This window comes from Fusarium odoratissimum (genome assembly GCF_000260195.1).
Source record: "Fusarium odoratissimum NRRL 54006 unplaced genomic scaffold supercont1.6, whole genome shotgun sequence".
NCBI classification, from domain to species: Eukaryota; Fungi; Ascomycota; class Sordariomycetes; order Hypocreales; family Nectriaceae; genus Fusarium; species Fusarium odoratissimum.
Genome location: NW_022158692.1, coordinates 87,959 through 103,809, shown reverse-complemented (window position 1 = coordinate 103,809; position 15,851 = coordinate 87,959). Strand labels below are relative to the sequence as shown.

The window sequence follows — 15,851 nt, the reverse complement described above, 5'->3', positions numbered from 1 at the left end:
ATGCACATACTAAGTACTAAAATCTACTGCAGTACAATAGCAAGATTAACAACATACTAAAGAAATAGACCAAGAAGGAATAAAAGTTTATTAATATATAAGTAACACAAACTTCAAGACCCTAATATATACTTATGTCACATGCTTATAAGGTTTATTATAGGTTTAGTATCTAGTTTAAGTTAGTATGTTAGTCTTTTCTAAGATTCGAATCACCCCCGTACGAAGTTACCAGTTATTACAGTAGAAATTCATATTATGTACTTGAACTCGGAACTCCAGTAGAAGAACTGGCTCTCGCGGCTCCGGTGGAAGAGCTACCTCTCCGTCCTTGCATAACAGCGACCAAACGGTTCAGGATACTGAACTCCAGCTTGAGTTTGACGCTATATGCAAGAGCTTTGTAGCTGGTCTGGAGGCTGTAGAGATTGGCATACTCGAATGCAAGGATGGTAATGTCGAGGATAACGATCAAAATGCTCACGCCAATCAGATGTCGCATCACGTCCCTATGCCCATCACGTCTGGTGATAGCGGTGACTCGCAGGAACTTTGTTGTTGCGAGAATATAAAGGCCCGATATGACCAATTCTTGAAGGAAGAAGATTGTCACTTGGACCTTTTCCCATACTGAATATGGGTTAACGAAAGGGCCTGGGTTAGATGAATTAGAGCCGTAAACCAGAATGGTCGTCGGTACGTAACAAATAACCGCGTCGACATAGATTGCGATAAGAACAGCCCGAAGAATCCTCGGATGCCGCAGGACAAGGTGTAGTCGCGAGTATAGGACCAAAGACTGCCCCGTTACCATCGGCCACCATCCCACGACTATCAGTGTGACGTATATGTACGGATTGGTCTCCGGCCGAAAGTTCTTGAGGGTGAAACCGATAGTGTATGGCAATATACCCCATGTGGCGGCGACAAAGCTCCAGAAATACAGCCCACCCCATCTCTGGAAGGTGATCAAGATACAGTAATTGAGTTCGATGAAATTGTACATCGCAACAGCCAAGAAACAAGCAATGACAAAGGCGTTTGGTCCAGTGAGAGGGGCTTCTCGGGCCTGGGGACTATTACTTCTTGGTATCGTCATCAGGATGTGCCAAAGAAAGGTGAGGTATTTGGATGGTTCCTGGGGCCAAATGTGCCGAGTGCTATCGATGGCTGCGCTGCCCTCAAGCCGGATTGGATGAGCATCGAGACAGGGTGGTAATTGCCAAGCGAAGTGTTGAGCTAGGCCACAACGCCCGCTCGGTATCGTTTCATTCAACCAGGAGGGTGAACTAGATGAGTTATGACATAGCAAATGTGATAACAATTCACCATGAATGCCGTTTGTCGATGTTCAGGAGCATATCGTCATATCCTCAAAGGGGCGGGGTATCGATGAGGAAAAGCCACTTGGGCTAGCTTAGAAGCATGAACCAATGACACTCACGCGAATGGCCATGGCTTGCAACGTTACGAATCTCTCATTCGTTATACAAGTAGTGTTTCGTCCCAAGTTACTGGCAAGCTTTTGAAAAGCGCATCTGATTTAGCTTAAGCAGTTGCGAAATCTAGTTGAATTCTCTGCTTCGAGCCGTGGCCATGAACAGGATTGGGTAGTAAGACATATACGAAATCGTCGGAGAAGCCAGCGTTCAATGGATTTTCATTCGAATCATATCGTAAAGCAATTTTAAATATATATAATTACACCTAACGCACACGATAAGCCAGCGAAACAACATAGTGTTCGGCTAAAAATAGCCTACCTTAAGGCATTTAAAATTTTCATAAATAGTTAAGATTAACTCTCTTATAAAGGTTTTCCTTAGCATAGGCTGTTAGCGTTCTGTTAGGGCTGAAAATATTTGCATGCCAAAATGTCACCAAAGACAGCTGTGGGGTTAACAGAGCCTTAACAGCTGCGAAAAGAAAGAGATTCTGAGAGTTAACCTTTCTTCGTACAGAGTATCTTTAATAACACTGAGCTTCGCAAGCTCTTGATATCGCCTCTGGACGCCATTTACTATATGTTATCTGCGTCTTCTTTCTACCTTGATATTTCGGGCTCTGCGCCCTCAATTTTCCCTCGCATGACCGACCTACGCAGCTTACTGTACCAATTACCACTGGTAATACCAACCATTACCCAGTTTTTGTGGCCTGGTGCACCTCTCTTTTTACATCCCCTGCTCCTGGGATATAGACGCTGATACTCTGTTGCCGCAAATAGCAAACATCCTTTGGGTAGTAAAGGGTGCGGCTGAAAACTTTATCATAATGACTGTTATTTGGAAAATCAGTTGTCGTAACCCCTTGTCTAATCATTCCATCATACTGAAAAACCCATCTTGGTATCCATCCTGTTACGATTCCCCGCGGTTACGTCACGTGTACCCCACATTTCCAATCCAACTCCACCAACTAACACAGGACTGATATTTAGGGGCCGACGGCGATCCAGGACCGCGTCGTTCCAGGACCAACGATGACTTCGTTCCTCCTACCACAAGACCAGCCCAATATATAAACGCATATATTCAAGCCTTAGATATAACGTAGCTCACCAGCTATTAATAAAACTTGTTTCTATCAATAAGCCTAATACATATTACTTAATTATTAAGAGACGTGGTACTTTACTACCGTTTAGTATAACGCCCTACAACTCTGTAAATATAAACCTAGTACGGATTAGTTTCCCTGTTTAAAACCCAACCCGTCACACATCTGCGCAATTAATATAACGATCTCCAAATTTGGAGTCATGAACTAATCTCAATTTCTTAATCCAGCAAGTGATACAACATGAACCAACAAAGGCATTAAATAGAAGGAACTCTGGAGCGGGGAAATTCTATTCACCCACGATTTTCCATCAATCACTACCTCAATCAATACATCAACCGTTACAATAGAGTTCTCAACACCACAGCAGCTGCCCCTGAACGTTGTGATCCAACTGGATAGTTACAAGGTGAGAGCAACTAGAGTTGGGATTACAAATCCTCGAGGGCAGACCCTTCGTTTTCCGATCTAGGATAACCGCGACAGACCGCTCAAGATATCATCCGCAGCCTTCTCAGCAACAATAAAGGTCGAAACAGCTGTAAAGGTTCCAGGAATTCTCGGATACACAGAAGCATCCACTACACGCAGTCCCTTGACACCGCGTACTCGAAACTTTGAGTCCAAGACGGCCATTTCATCGTCAGCAGCACCGATAGGGCATGTACAGCTAGCATGATGTCCCCAAGCTGTGTTCTTGATATAATCCTCGACTTCACCTTTTGTACTAACTGAAGCTCCTGGGAGAACTTCCTTGGTCGGAATAATTTGCCGGCCAAATGCATCTCTGGTGAGGTCTACTGCCTCTGCCAAAGCTTGGATATCCTTTTCGTATCCGTCATCGCCAGTATCAAAATAATTGTAAACAATTTCCGGGACGTCTAGCGGATCGTCGGACTTCAATGTAACAGTTCCAGCATGGTTTCGCGGCTGGCCCTTGAGAATGGCCCAAGAAAAGATGTCATGCTCAGCTGTAGCGTTATAGCTATAGTTGGGAAAGTAGCCGCGGAAGTTAACAGGGCCTCCAAAGGCGAAGATATCCCAATCTCCTCTGTCGGCGGCAGTGCTCTTATACAGCATTGCAACAGGCAAGCCAGAAGAGGTATACGTCCCCTTGTTAGCTGTTAAGCCAAGAAGAGGCTTTTGCCACTGGTCCAAGCATTTATCGTCTGGCCCACCATCGAATGTGCAGCCATGCAGGGCACTGAAGTTCTTTGGAATGCGCGATTGAACCACGATCTCGTAATGGTCCTGAAGATTGGTGCCTACACCGGGGAGGTCTGATATCACGGGGATGTTGAATTTCTTCAATTCATCCGCAGGACCGATTCCGCTAAGCTTGAGAATCTGAGGAGAGTTGTATGTTCCTCCTGCAACAATGACCTCGCGTGAAGCTGTAGCGGAACCGGGCTTACCGGCACCGGCAGATCGTGACAGGGGGCTTGCTTTGTAAATACCCCTGCCGTCCAGAAACTCAACACCTGTGGCACGGGGAGGATCCTCAGACTCGTCAAAGACGACCTTTGTGACGTGGCAGTTCATACGCACGTCCAAAGGATACTTTTTGTTTCCTTTTGAATCCTTTGCATCGCGTACCGCGAGGATAAACTCTCGGGGGCCAACTCGAACACCATTCTTTGAGTGAATGGGGGCCTGAAAGAATCCTCCTTTTGCATCTCGGCCGTCTGTATCAGCGTTGGCGTCTCCAGCAAGCAGAGTTGCCACGTTGATGATGTTGTCAGTCAGGTTGCCAAGGGCAAATGCCCCTCCAGTAATCAAGCTTAATAGCTGAGGATCTTGAAGGGCAATGCTGAGCGGGGCAGTTTCTGTGCTTAGCCAGCCATTATAACCGTGGCCGGGCTTTCCAGGCAAGAGGTAGTTATTATCTTCAAGACGGACAAAATATTTGCGCATATTATCAGCAGACCAGGAAGTATCACCTGTGAGGCTTGCGATATACTCAAAATCACTCTTCCATGGATAGAGCGCAATGAGAGCGTTATGAGCAGTACAGCCACCTATCGTGGCGGTTCGAGGATATAAGGTTCCCTTGATAGCGGAGCCCTTAGGCGGATCGAGGCCGGTGTATTCGCCGCCATCAGGTGTTTCATAGGTCGTTTTATAGTCTTGGGCTTGTCTCTTGTCATCGGCATAGTGTCTGACAAAGAAGTTCCAGGCAATGTCTTCGTCCTCAGACGCCCTCGCTGAGTAAGCTGGTACTGTGTAGTTAAGGCTCTGTCCTTGGTCGTCACCTGCGTCGATGAGCAGAGTCTTATGTCCAGCTAGGGCGAGCCGAGCGGCGAGAGGACCACCACCGGCTCCTGATCCGACAACGACATATTCGTAGCCAGTGAGGTCTACTGCTCCGACGACGGATGCGACGGCGCTAACGGCGGCCAAGATATTGGTGGGTCTCATTGTAAATGAGGAGGTAGTTGAAGTATACACAATGAGGCACTAATCCAAACAGCCAACAACCGGAGACTAAAGTCTTTAAATATATGACAAACGTAGCCATCGGGGATACCTACTCCAAGTCAATGTCTTATGACTTTTCTTCGGCATTTGTGTTGTCCTGCACCGGACATTGTCCCGACCCCGAATGCTCCAAGATCGGCGAGGATCGACATATTCATTTGCGGTTCTAGATCCGGCTGATACCAGCGCTGACCGGACGTGTATCCCAAAAGCGCAACGCTTGTTTTATCGCGTCTCGGTCTTGTCAAATATGGCAATTTCTAATAGAGACCATCATGTTGGTGTCCCAAACAAGGTTGCGATTCGAAGTGCTAATTTATGACCCTCACCCCGCAATTTCGACCATGATGCTGTGCCGTATGAGAATACCGAGGTAGATTCCTGTTGATACCTTAGGGGTAGAGCATGTGTAATTGGTGCCCCATATTAAGCAAGTGTCAATAAGGTATGATATGTCTATTTACTCAGGGTTCTATAAGACTGCCTTGCATAAACCACTACGCTAAAGACTGGGCAAGGCAGTGTTCATCTTATAATGTTTCTCGCAAATATTACACTGCCCTTGTTTAGTTATTGGGTGCCTCTAATATATGGAGATAGAACCAGTACTTATCGGGAACCTTTTCATAAGGTAGAACTAGATTCAAACTTGTTTTTATCGTGAAAGACAGGTAGGAAAGGCCTTGTCACGTTTATGTATCCATTCTTTGAGTATCGACGATTCATGGTGTTATAAGTCTTTTATCCAGGCCTAATAAGAATGCAACACAGAGCGCATGGAAAAAGCACAATTTGACAGCCTACCATCTCGTTCCCGGTTTCGTGAACAGCGATGACGTATCTCAACGGCATAATCAGCAATGTGGCCACAATGCTGTAACAAGATGTAGATACGTGACATCGATTCTTAAAAAGCCGTTGCCCTTGTATATTTACCTAGTACGCAAGAAGGAATAAGTAATGCGACCCCTCAGAGACAGTAAGATCAAATTAGATTCGTCATTCATATAGACCGGCGCCCCCTAGTTTTACCAACCACAACAAGACGCCAAAGAAAGTGAACAGCATCAATCGCAATGTCAGAACCCCCATCTGCCTCATCCCCAGCGATATCTTCTGGCAATGGCTTCGTCAATCGCGTTCGTGGAGCGTTCATCTCGCTAATCAATGCCAACCCTCAGCTGGGAATATGGCAAGCTACCGGTATAGCCATCACTTAAGCCCCTAATCTCACTGAACTTCGCAATACTGAGTCTAGCGGCGATAATATTAAGTTTAATACATAGAGCCATTCTACTTGCTATACTATTATTAAACCAGGTGGCAATTTATCTCTAGTAAAGACGTCTCACTTAACTGCGTCGCTCGCTTATTAAACACATTATAAATTAATTAAGATATGTATATAATTAATAAAAGCTTAGCATTATAATATTAAAAAACTACCTAAAATAAATCTTCTTAATAAGATAAGTTAACTAGCTATTAGTATGTTTGATCTAGGATTATATAAGGGTTATCAGTTTAAAAAACTAAAAGAGTTTAAGTAGTTCCTAGGGTAGATTAGAAGCTAAAGCCCTCGATTCTTTTATCATGTAAAATAAATAAATCTGCAGTGCTGGGTTGTCATCTGTAATCTCCTATTAAGCCCCCAAGCCATGGCCGTTGTCGCGTGTATTCGCCGTCGTATGTAAAGTAGGTCGTGGCATCTTCCACGCCCATCATGACTTCGGGGTTGCGGCACGACAGGACATGAGGACTGATGGTGCTAATCTGGGACCCGACAAGTCTCTGGTGCCGTAGGTCGACATTGTTCAAGGAGTTAGGTTGCTGCATGAACTGCATGGTCAGGTTGCTGAGCTGGGACTTGCCAGTAATGAGCCAGGCGGGGAAGCTGGACATTAAGGGCGACTGTGGAGGGCATTTGGCCGCCGCATCAATATCGGGGAGTGGAGGGGCAAAAACGAAGTCACTGGTGTTGTTGGTAAGGGTCTGAGGCGACAATGACGCCCGGTCGGTTCGGTCACACACGGAACCGTCCGCGTCCTTATCTTCCATTTGCTTGCCATTATCATCCTGCTGGCCCTCGAGTTGGGGGGCCGGCTCAGACAAACTGGCTTCGGTTTCGGGAAATACCGAATGCACGGAGAGCTCGGCATCGCTCTGAGGTCTGATGCATCCCAGCTTCTGAGCAATGCTGTGTATTACGGGTTGGCCGTGGTTGTTCAGTTCAGGTTCGCCTAACTCCCAGGGCTGGTTGTTTAGGATCATCGAATAGAGCTTGTGGATGGTAGCGATGAAAGCAAATTGGGTGTTCTCGAGGACTTCGGCGTATCTAGCTTTGGTGTCAGTTACGTATGGAGCTGTGTAGGCGTAACATTACATACCCTTGCGGCAGCTGCTTATACTTCGTCTTTCTGATGGTTGCAGTGCAGACCAAACCATCGTCCTTGCATCGCTTGCAGGGAAACTCACCATCACACTCTTCCGTGTCAGTGACGAGGGTTAGAGCCTAATGTAGAACGAGGATATACCTTGGTCTTTCTCACTCGACATCTTTCGCAAGCCTTCCAGACACGCTTATGTCTGCCATCTACATCCACAGTGCGAGGAGCATGACGATGGTGGTGAATCGTGGCAGCGCTGGAGTTGGCACGTTTTGAGGTACGATGCATGACTGACTTCATACTTAAGGGGTTCTCCTAGAAAGTTTCGACTTTCCGTCCTCGGTGGGAGTAGAGGGCGGACTATTTAAACCAATTGCTGGTATTATAGGGCGGACAGATCGTAGTATCATCCAGTCAAGGAGCGTTTGGGTTATATATATCAGGTATTATAACAGTGCGTACAAGTGGGAGTTGATGAGTCTAAGCTGACAAATGATAGCAATGTTGATTAACATGAAGGAGGTCGATGGGATTAAACAGCAGAACGAGGAAAGACTAAAGGTAAAATGAAGCGGTCCGCGAGATTAATAACGCTAAACGAGAAGCAGTTACAATGTAAACACAGTCGCTTTTATGACCGGCAAAAGAATATTTCGAGACGGCACTGTGGTACTTCTGGTACAAGCTGGCACTAGATTATGTGAGTTGATGGGCCTCGGCTGCGGTGCTTGTTCAGATTAGTGAACAGATTTTAGGCAATATCTCCAGGGTGGGGAGAGAGTGACAAAGCAGAGAAAATGAAGGGAGCCTAGAACAAAGGTAATTTGGCGCCACAAGCAGCCAACTGCAACGCCAAGTCCAGATTTAGGTTTTCGGCTTCGTTGTGCTCTGGATTTCCATAAAACGCCGTTGGTCACTTCGAGGAAAGGAGTACTGTGAAGTGCAAAGGAACGAGACGTGGGGAAATACCGGGGAAATCTTTGTTCTTAGGAATTTACCTCACCTACAACGGTTCTTGCACACTCATTGGGCGGTGATATCAATCAAACTCTTGATAAACTTGCATTGCCTTATCACCGGATGCTACCTGTAGATGTTTGAAAATCTTGTTAAATTTAGAATTAATTGTTGGGCGATCACCCTTTCTGACGCCGAAATCCATAAGGACATGTACATCTGGTGACAGCTTTTGTTGTTCTACGGGATTAATCACGGATGATTTTGAGGCGTGAGCTTCTATCTATCTGCAACTCTTGATGTTTGTGAGGGCTGTTCCCTCGGGAAATCCGACGATCTAGAGTCGTCTACAACTAAGATGGTCCGCCACAAGGTTCTGGTAGCCGTGCACAGTCATCTTCTTATCCAGATTTCTTACTACTCTCCAAATGTCCATGTCGTAGGGCAATCGTATCGCAGAGTTGATAGCTGCCTGCTTCTCATGTCAATAGCGTAATGAGACGAGCTTGGCTGAAGACTTGAGTTAACTTCCTTGATACGGATGTTGGACATTAACTACGCGGCCTAATGTCTTTACATATCCCTTAAGGCGGCACAAGCATCTAAGGTAGCCATAACATGGGTACAGGCCGCAGGGGTCTGTAATGTTATTTTTTTACTTACTGGGTACTCACTGTAACATAGATATTGTATACGCATAGGAGTCTCCTACTATCTGGTGTTCAGTACCCTAATTAGCTTCCAAGATATCATTGTTTAGCCTATAAGAAGACTGATGTGACTTGTATGTACAAAAAATAACATAAAGACCCTTGCAGCTTGTACATTCTTGGTTTCTAACTAAATGAATGAATAAGAACAGTTGACTAGCTTAAGCTGACTTGTCACATCGCAACCACTAAGGCTGGTCTAGCAAACGGGCTGTCCGACCAATAGGATCAAAAGTGAATGAAACAGATGGTAAGCAAACCTCGTCACAACCGACGAATACGACCCGAGCTAAGGAAACTTAGAAACAGTCCACTTCATTGAGTTTCTGAGATTGAACGGATAAAGCACTAAAGCTAAAGTATCACCACCACATGCCTTAGGATGATTTCATGTGAAAATGGAGCTATCGGCGAGGGCAGCTCCACATTATTAATCCAGGAAGTCTCTGCTGCATTTGCGCATATCTCTGGGCTCGCGCTAACGACAATGCCGACGCCGAAGCCCAACGCATTCCGATAACCATCACTTAGACGGTCGAGTCGGAGCAGAGGTGCGCCAGCTGCGAGTCAATGCTGGCCGAGTCTACTCAATTGGAGGCGCTTCACAATGGCACTCAACCGCATCAAATCTCACGGGCCAGGCCATGTCGCGATTGACGACGTGAATATCGGCAACGGGCCATCAAGCGACGTCATAAGCGACGGACGCGTACGGGTCCAGTTTCACGACAACCCGCAGGCGCTGGCGACATGGTGCGACCGATTCCAGGGGTCCTTTGCCGGCGAGCTGCCAGGCGTTGGACATCTGGAGCCTTCGAAGCCGCGAAGGACGAACAGCATCGCTTTTCTGCCAGACGTCGAGAAGCCAACCTGCGGCCCGCGTCTTAACATCGCCATCCATATCGTTGGGTCAAGAGGCGACGTCCAGCCATTCATTCCTATCGCTCAAATACTCATGAAGCCACCGCACGGCCATCGCATCAGAATCTGCACCCACCCCGTCTTTAAGGATTTTGTCGAGGCACAAGGCGTCGAGTTCTTCAGCATTCGCGGCGATCCAGAAGCTCTGATGGCATATATGGTAAAGAACCCTGGCTTAATCCCTAGCCGGGAAAGCTTTAAAGGAGGGGAGGTGGGCAAGAGGAGACGAGAGATGGCGGAGATTATCAATGGCGCCTGGCGGAGCTGTATCGAGGCTGGTGATGGAATGGGAGAGGGAGTAACGGCGGCTAATGTCCAATGTGCAGAGGACCTTTTTATTGCAGATGTTATCATAGCTAATCCGCCATCCATGGCTCACATTCACTGCGCAGAGAAGTTAAGCATTCCGCTACATATGGTCTTCACCATGCCTTGGTCACCAACGAAAGCATTCCCTCATCCCTTGGCTGCGATGAGTTACGGAGATGCTGATGCAAGAGTGGCCAACTACCTCTCTTTCATGATGACAGAGTTGCTGACTTGGCAAGGGCAAGTATGGCGCAAAACAATCAGAGATGTGGACCGCTAACTCTATCTAAGCCTCGGAGACTTGATCAACAAGTTTCGCACCCAAACGCTACACCTCGACCCGGTCAGCCCAATGTGGGGGTATCAGCTGCTCTCGAGGCTACGAGTCCCATATAGCTACCTCTGGTCTGAGTCTCTGCTACCTAAGCCATTCGACTGGCCTTCTCATCTCAACATCACAGGGTTTTCCTTTCTACCCCTCGCACATTCATACACGCCTCCTCCAGACTTGGTCGAATTTCTCGAGACTGGTCCAATTCCAATCTATGTTGGATTCGGCTCTATTGTTGTGGACGATCCGCAAGCTCTCACTCAACTCATCTTTCAGGCCATCGAGATTGCCGGTGTTCGTGCCATCGTGTCAAAAGGCTGGGGGGGTGTTGGTGCGGGAGGTGACGTCCCTGACGGTGTGTATCTCATCGGCAATTGCCCACATGACTGGCTTTTTCAGCGCGTTTCCGTGGTTGTGCACCATGGCGGTGCAGGTACGACGGCAGCTGGCATCGCCGCTGGTCAACCGACAGTAATAATTCCTTTCTTCGGTGACCAGCCTTTCTGGAGCCAAATGGTGGCAAGGGCTGGTGCCGGTCCGACATCCGTACCATTCAAGGAGTTGACAGCGGAGATTCTAGCAGAGGGTATTACCTTGGCACTGCAACCAGAAGTTCGGGAGGTGGCACAAGAGATGGCAGGGCATATTGCAGAAGAGGATGGAGCGGTCCAAGCGGCTATGGATATCACTGATCGCTTGGAAGTGGACAAGCTGCGCTGCGATATCTGCCCAGAGAGGCTCGCAACCTGGCTTCACAGGAAAACGGGAGCCCATCTCAGCGGTTTCACGGCTTCCTGTCTTGTTGACCAAGGGTTGATTCAACCAGCAGACCTCAAGTTACTTCGTCATAAGCACTGGTATGTCGATGAAGGCGCCGAGGAGCCCATCACCGGTGTCATAGCTGCAGCCTCGGGCTTTGTCGCCGCCGTGGGTACCGCAACATCTGACTACTTGCAACGGTTGAAAGGTCCGGCTCCACCGAGGCCGTCAAGGAGACGCTTGAGTTCAAAAAGACACTTCACTCCTACAGAAGAACATCAAGCTGATGACGGCATCTTGAGACCTGTCATCGGACCGGCTGCCCTAACGCCTATGGAGATGGAGAACATCGCAATAAGGTTGGCTACTAAGTCACTTCGTAACGGTGATCCGACTATAGCGGCCTCCAACATAGTACCTTCTATCCGCAACAGGCACAAGGCCTCGTGGCGAGCTCATGAAGAAGGAAAAAACGGCCGTGCTTACTACGTCACCCGTGCCACCGGAAGATATGCCTGCGACTTGGCCAAGGCCGGCGCCAAAGCTCCCGTGGCACTCATCTATAACGTCGCCAACGGGTTTCACAACGCCCCATCACATGGGTTTGCTGGCATAGAGGTGCGACGGCGCGATGAGATCACGGGACTTGGAAGCGGACTTAAGACAGCTGGGAAGGAGTTCACGTTAGGGATTTGGGAAGCCTTTAGTGGACTGGTTACAAAGCCTTATAACGATACCAAGCAACGAGGCGCAAGGGGCTTAGGTAAGGGCATGTTGCGCGGTGGTCTAGGATTCATCAGTAATCTGGGCTCCGGTGAGTATTTTCTATAATTCTTCCATGTTGGGCAATGATCATTGCAGTTGCGCAAAGCCGGCACTAGAACAGACGAGCAGCTGACAGAGCAAAGCAATCTTTGGGCTGCCAGGTTACACACTTAAAGGCATCGAGAAAGAACTAGCGAAGCATCACCTTACGAAGCTAAAAGGAGAGGTTCTGTTGATCCGGCTGAGACAGGGTATTAATGACTGGCGGGAGGCTCCGGTAGAAGAGAGGCAAGAGGCTGTGCGGAGGTGGAATGCTTTAGTTTCTAAGTAACTTTTCCTTCGAATACATGCAGGCTCCCAAATATAGCTAGCCCAATACCACCTTGTCACATGTCTACGACATGACAGGAATCTAATGGTGCATTACTCATCATACAAATCATTTAAAGGTTATCCATGAGCTTTCAGCCAACACCTGCAGAGGCACTCAATGCCTATGATAATCGGAGCTGGAGCAACAGAGATACTGGCCGCCGCGAAGATGAGTGAGATAGTACCTACACAAATAAGTAGATCAGCAGCTTGCCGAATGGGGTTTTATTGGCAGCTAGAGCCACGAAATGAAGGAGGGATTGCGGCTCCAGGCTTGGCGTCCGACTACAGCAGCAGAGGCATACTTATCGCTTAGCCATTAGGTTCGTAACCTATGGCCGGATTTAGCTCCTTTATCGTCACTTTCACCCTTTTGACCATAGCAAATTTGAGGAGAAAAAGACTTTCTATAGTGCCTTTCACTCAGTAGCGACGACTCTCCGCGACCACGATTCCTCGACGATTTAGCCACTTATCTGCATATTCATATCCTTCTGATTAATTACTTCCCTCCCTTAATCTGTAGTTGTCTTCTATCCATTCTGTAGGCGAAACTCTTTACCCTGTACATCGGGCACTCAAGTGGTGTTGGAAATGCCATGAGGAGCCGCAGTAAAGCACCACGAACGAATGTGCAAGGTTAAGTAACTACGAAGAGGGTAGGTGATAGGAGCGACTCTTATCAAACAAACTAAATGAAGGGCTCCAAGGCTTGCCTAACTTGTAAAGATTGAATTGAGAGGATGTGTGTAAGTCGTCTAGTTCAAGAAGACATTCATTCTTGCACCAAAGTAGTTCCAAAATTCCGTCTCCTAAAACAACCCTCATTTTTTGGCTACCTTCTTCTTTTTTACATCTTGTGTTAAATCCTTGTCCTTGATGTTATTATAATGCCAAATGCCCTTCTCTCGGTCCTCTTGAAGCTGCTGGATATCCTTGTCGCTGATGGGAACTCCCTCGATGCCCTTGACCTTCTTTCCTTCAATGAAGATAATGATTCCCCCGACAGCGGCAACCATACACCCGAGGCCGACAAAGAGCCCGGTCGCCCAGCTGGGCCGGTTATATCTGTTCATTCCCCACATGAAGCCGGCGAGACAACACTGAAAGAAGGTATTCCAGACCATCAGCCAGATTACGGCGCCCAACTTCCAAATTGGCGTGGCCGGTGCGCGTTGACCGGTCAGGGGGGCGTCGGGAATCTTATCCTTGGGATATGGACAGGCGATAGACGAGACGAGGTGAGGTGAGCTTGACACATTTTCCGGCCCTATCTTAGGGTGGAGCTCTGCGGAGCCGGGGAGTCGGAACCAGCCTCGGTGAATTCCACCCAGCCGCCGGAGGAATATCTCCTTCCCTTGCACTTGGTATTGATATAAGAACCAAAGGTCGCGGAATCGCCAGGGAGCAAGCCCAAAACCTGTAACGCAGAAGAGAGCGTTGAGGATCTGCGAGTCCCATTCAATCCATTTTCGCCTGGGCGAGTTGATATCATTGCAAGACGGGTGGCACATGGCAGGGGAGGCATTGCTGCGATAGAGTCAGCAAAATTCTTGTACGATGATGGCTAAAGAGGCGTCGCCTTACCAGAGGAGCAGGAAGAGCATACCTCCCCAAGCAACAACATTCAGACCATAGATCGTAACACAGAAGCCCAGAGGCGTCAAGAAATAGTTCCAGAAGGCGATACAGCCAGACATTGTCGATTGCCAAGCGGAGTGCTTAGGAGGGAAATGGTATCCATTAGCGAAAGGAACAGCAGTAGCTGGTTCTCCTGTGAGAGCCCGCCTCGCCAATGCCGCGCTCGGGCAATCCTTTTCTTCAGGAGGCACCTCATCATTAATGGCAGGAAATGTGCTCTGTCTCGAAGGACCTCCAGCATCGGGGCTTTGCTGCATCAGTACTGGAGGGTTCGAGGAAGTAGGCGGCACAGCTTGGCGTGTGAAGATGGATGAACAGATGGTGCCTGTTGCGGCCATGAAGCCCTCGGGGGGGTTAGACACTTCGAAGCTTGCGGAGACGCGACGAAGTCGACCGCTCAGCGATGATGAGGCGGCTGGACGATTCTCAACGCGCGAAGAAGAGGCTGTATTGTTACTGCGCGGTGATGCATCTTCGATGGGTGGGAACGGTTCGGTTTCGATCTCGGTTCCGTAATTGGAAGATTGTCGGGAGCGCATCGTGGCGGTGCTTTCTCTGATGCTACCTACTACCTACCGCTTAGAATTTGGCAGGTAATATATGTAGGATGGTGGGCGCTGATGAGCAAATGTTAATTGATCGGTATGGGAAGGTGATGTAATATGATGGGCAACGCTTAGCAACGGGGGGGGGGGGGGGGCAAATAGGGGAAGTTTTAACAAGCGAAGCTCAAAGTCTGACAGCCACTAATTGCATACAATACGTGGACGTTGAATGAGTTTCTGCATTGAAGGCGACGGTTCCTGTGCACTGAACGTGTCGCTACGGAATTGTAATGACTTCAATTTCTGCTCAAGTGTTCGATTTGGTTATCTTCCAAGTTCAAGGGTTTACTGGATTTTCGCACTATGGTGATACCGGTAGTTGTGCTTTCGTTCGTCTATAACTAAGGCAGAAACGGTGATGTAAGAAGTTCGTCATCGAAGGAGAGAGGCCAGTCGTTAATTAAACCTCACATAGTATTTAGGAGCTTTGGCAAATCTTCTATCGGTGAGGAGACCTTAGTACCTCCGTACTAATTATTACTACTGTAGCAAGCTCGGTAGAAAGTGCTGCTTGTTACAGTAAAATGGGCGTAAGATGAGGGGTGCTGGAAGGATTCTTCTTAGAAGATGGTGGGTGCAACCGTAGGTGTGGCCAGAAGAAGATAATTGAATTGAGCTACTGAGGACGGCTTCTAGCGAGGAGGCCTAGCTGCGGTCTTTGTACTGCAACTCCCCCCTAGATGCATAGAAATTTCAGTGTACAGTACTGTAATTAGCAGGGAGCCGGGGAATGCCGTATGGAATAAGCAGCACTTCGTCACGGCGTTATACCCCTCATTTTTGCAATGCCTCTCCAAAACCTAAAAGGTGCCATGCCGGAGATAAAGCTGCCATACATATGGCGCGAGTCTGTCGTTTCGGCTTATGGAGGGGCACGCATGCTACAGGTAGCGCATTCAGTACTGCCTGCGTACAGTAAATCCAGTGATAGGAATTGCTCGGTGGTTCACGCCTTGAACGAACGCAGATCACTTATGCTTGAAAGGGCATATATCCCCATTATCAATCAGTTATATACAAGTTCATTTTAGCAGCAAGAAGTCCAAGGGGACTG

The 15,851-nt window shown here is 47.9% G+C and overlaps 5 protein-coding genes across 5 annotated transcripts; 1 reads left to right on the top strand and 4 right to left on the bottom strand.

The window, feature by feature from the left end:
• Positions 1-256: 256 nt before the first annotated feature.
• Positions 257-1,118, bottom strand: FOIG_04625 (uncharacterized protein; the record flags this gene model as incomplete). Its single annotated transcript, XM_031202914.1, has 1 exon — positions 257-1,118. Exon 1 carries the CDS (start codon positions 1,097-1,099, stop codon positions 257-259), a length of 843 nt encoding a protein of 280 aa, XP_031066493.1. The 5' UTR covers positions 1,100-1,118.
• Positions 1,119-3,030: 1,912 nt separating this feature from the next.
• Positions 3,031-4,980, bottom strand: FOIG_04624 (choline dehydrogenase; the record flags this gene model as incomplete). The annotated part of the gene is made up of 1 exon (XM_031202913.1): positions 3,031-4,980. The coding sequence occupies one exon, from the start codon at positions 4,978-4,980 to the stop codon at positions 3,031-3,033; it is 1,950 nt and encodes a 649-aa protein (XP_031066492.1).
• A 1,686-nt stretch (positions 4,981-6,666) lies between these two features.
• Positions 6,667-7,715, bottom strand: FOIG_04623 (uncharacterized protein; the record flags this gene model as incomplete). Its single annotated transcript, XM_031202912.1, has 3 exons — positions 6,667-7,375; positions 7,428-7,522; positions 7,575-7,715. The coding sequence occupies 3 exons, from the start codon at positions 7,713-7,715 to the stop codon at positions 6,667-6,669; spliced, it is 945 nt and encodes a 314-aa protein (XP_031066491.1).
• Positions 7,716-9,584: 1,869 nt separating this feature from the next.
• On the top strand, positions 9,585-12,602 carry FOIG_04622 (uncharacterized protein). The gene is made up of 3 exons (XM_031202911.1): positions 9,585-10,564; positions 10,616-12,228; positions 12,323-12,602. Exons 1-3 carry the CDS (start codon positions 9,702-9,704, stop codon positions 12,508-12,510), a joined length of 2,664 nt encoding a protein of 887 aa, XP_031066490.1. The 5' UTR covers positions 9,585-9,701; the 3' UTR covers positions 12,511-12,602.
• Positions 12,603-13,375: 773 nt separating this feature from the next.
• FOIG_04621 (uncharacterized protein) lies at positions 13,376-14,731 on the bottom strand (the record flags this gene model as incomplete). Its single annotated transcript, XM_031202910.1, has 2 exons — positions 13,376-14,081; positions 14,139-14,731. 2 exons carry the CDS (start codon positions 14,729-14,731, stop codon positions 13,376-13,378), a joined length of 1,299 nt encoding a protein of 432 aa, XP_031066489.1.
• Between the last annotated feature and the right edge of the window lie 1,120 nt (positions 14,732-15,851).

Coding starts and splice junctions, on each gene's coding strand:
- FOIG_04622 (XM_031202911.1), top strand. CDS start 9,702: ATGGCACTCAACCGCATCAAATCTCACGGGCCAGGCCATGTCGCGATT. Junction 10,565..10,615: donor GAGTTGCTGACTTGGCAAGG/GCAAGTATGGCG, acceptor ACTCTATCTAAG/CCTCGGAGACTTGATCAACA. Junction 12,229..12,322: donor CATCAGTAATCTGGGCTCCG/GTGAGTATTTTC, acceptor GACAGAGCAAAG/CAATCTTTGGGCTGCCAGGT.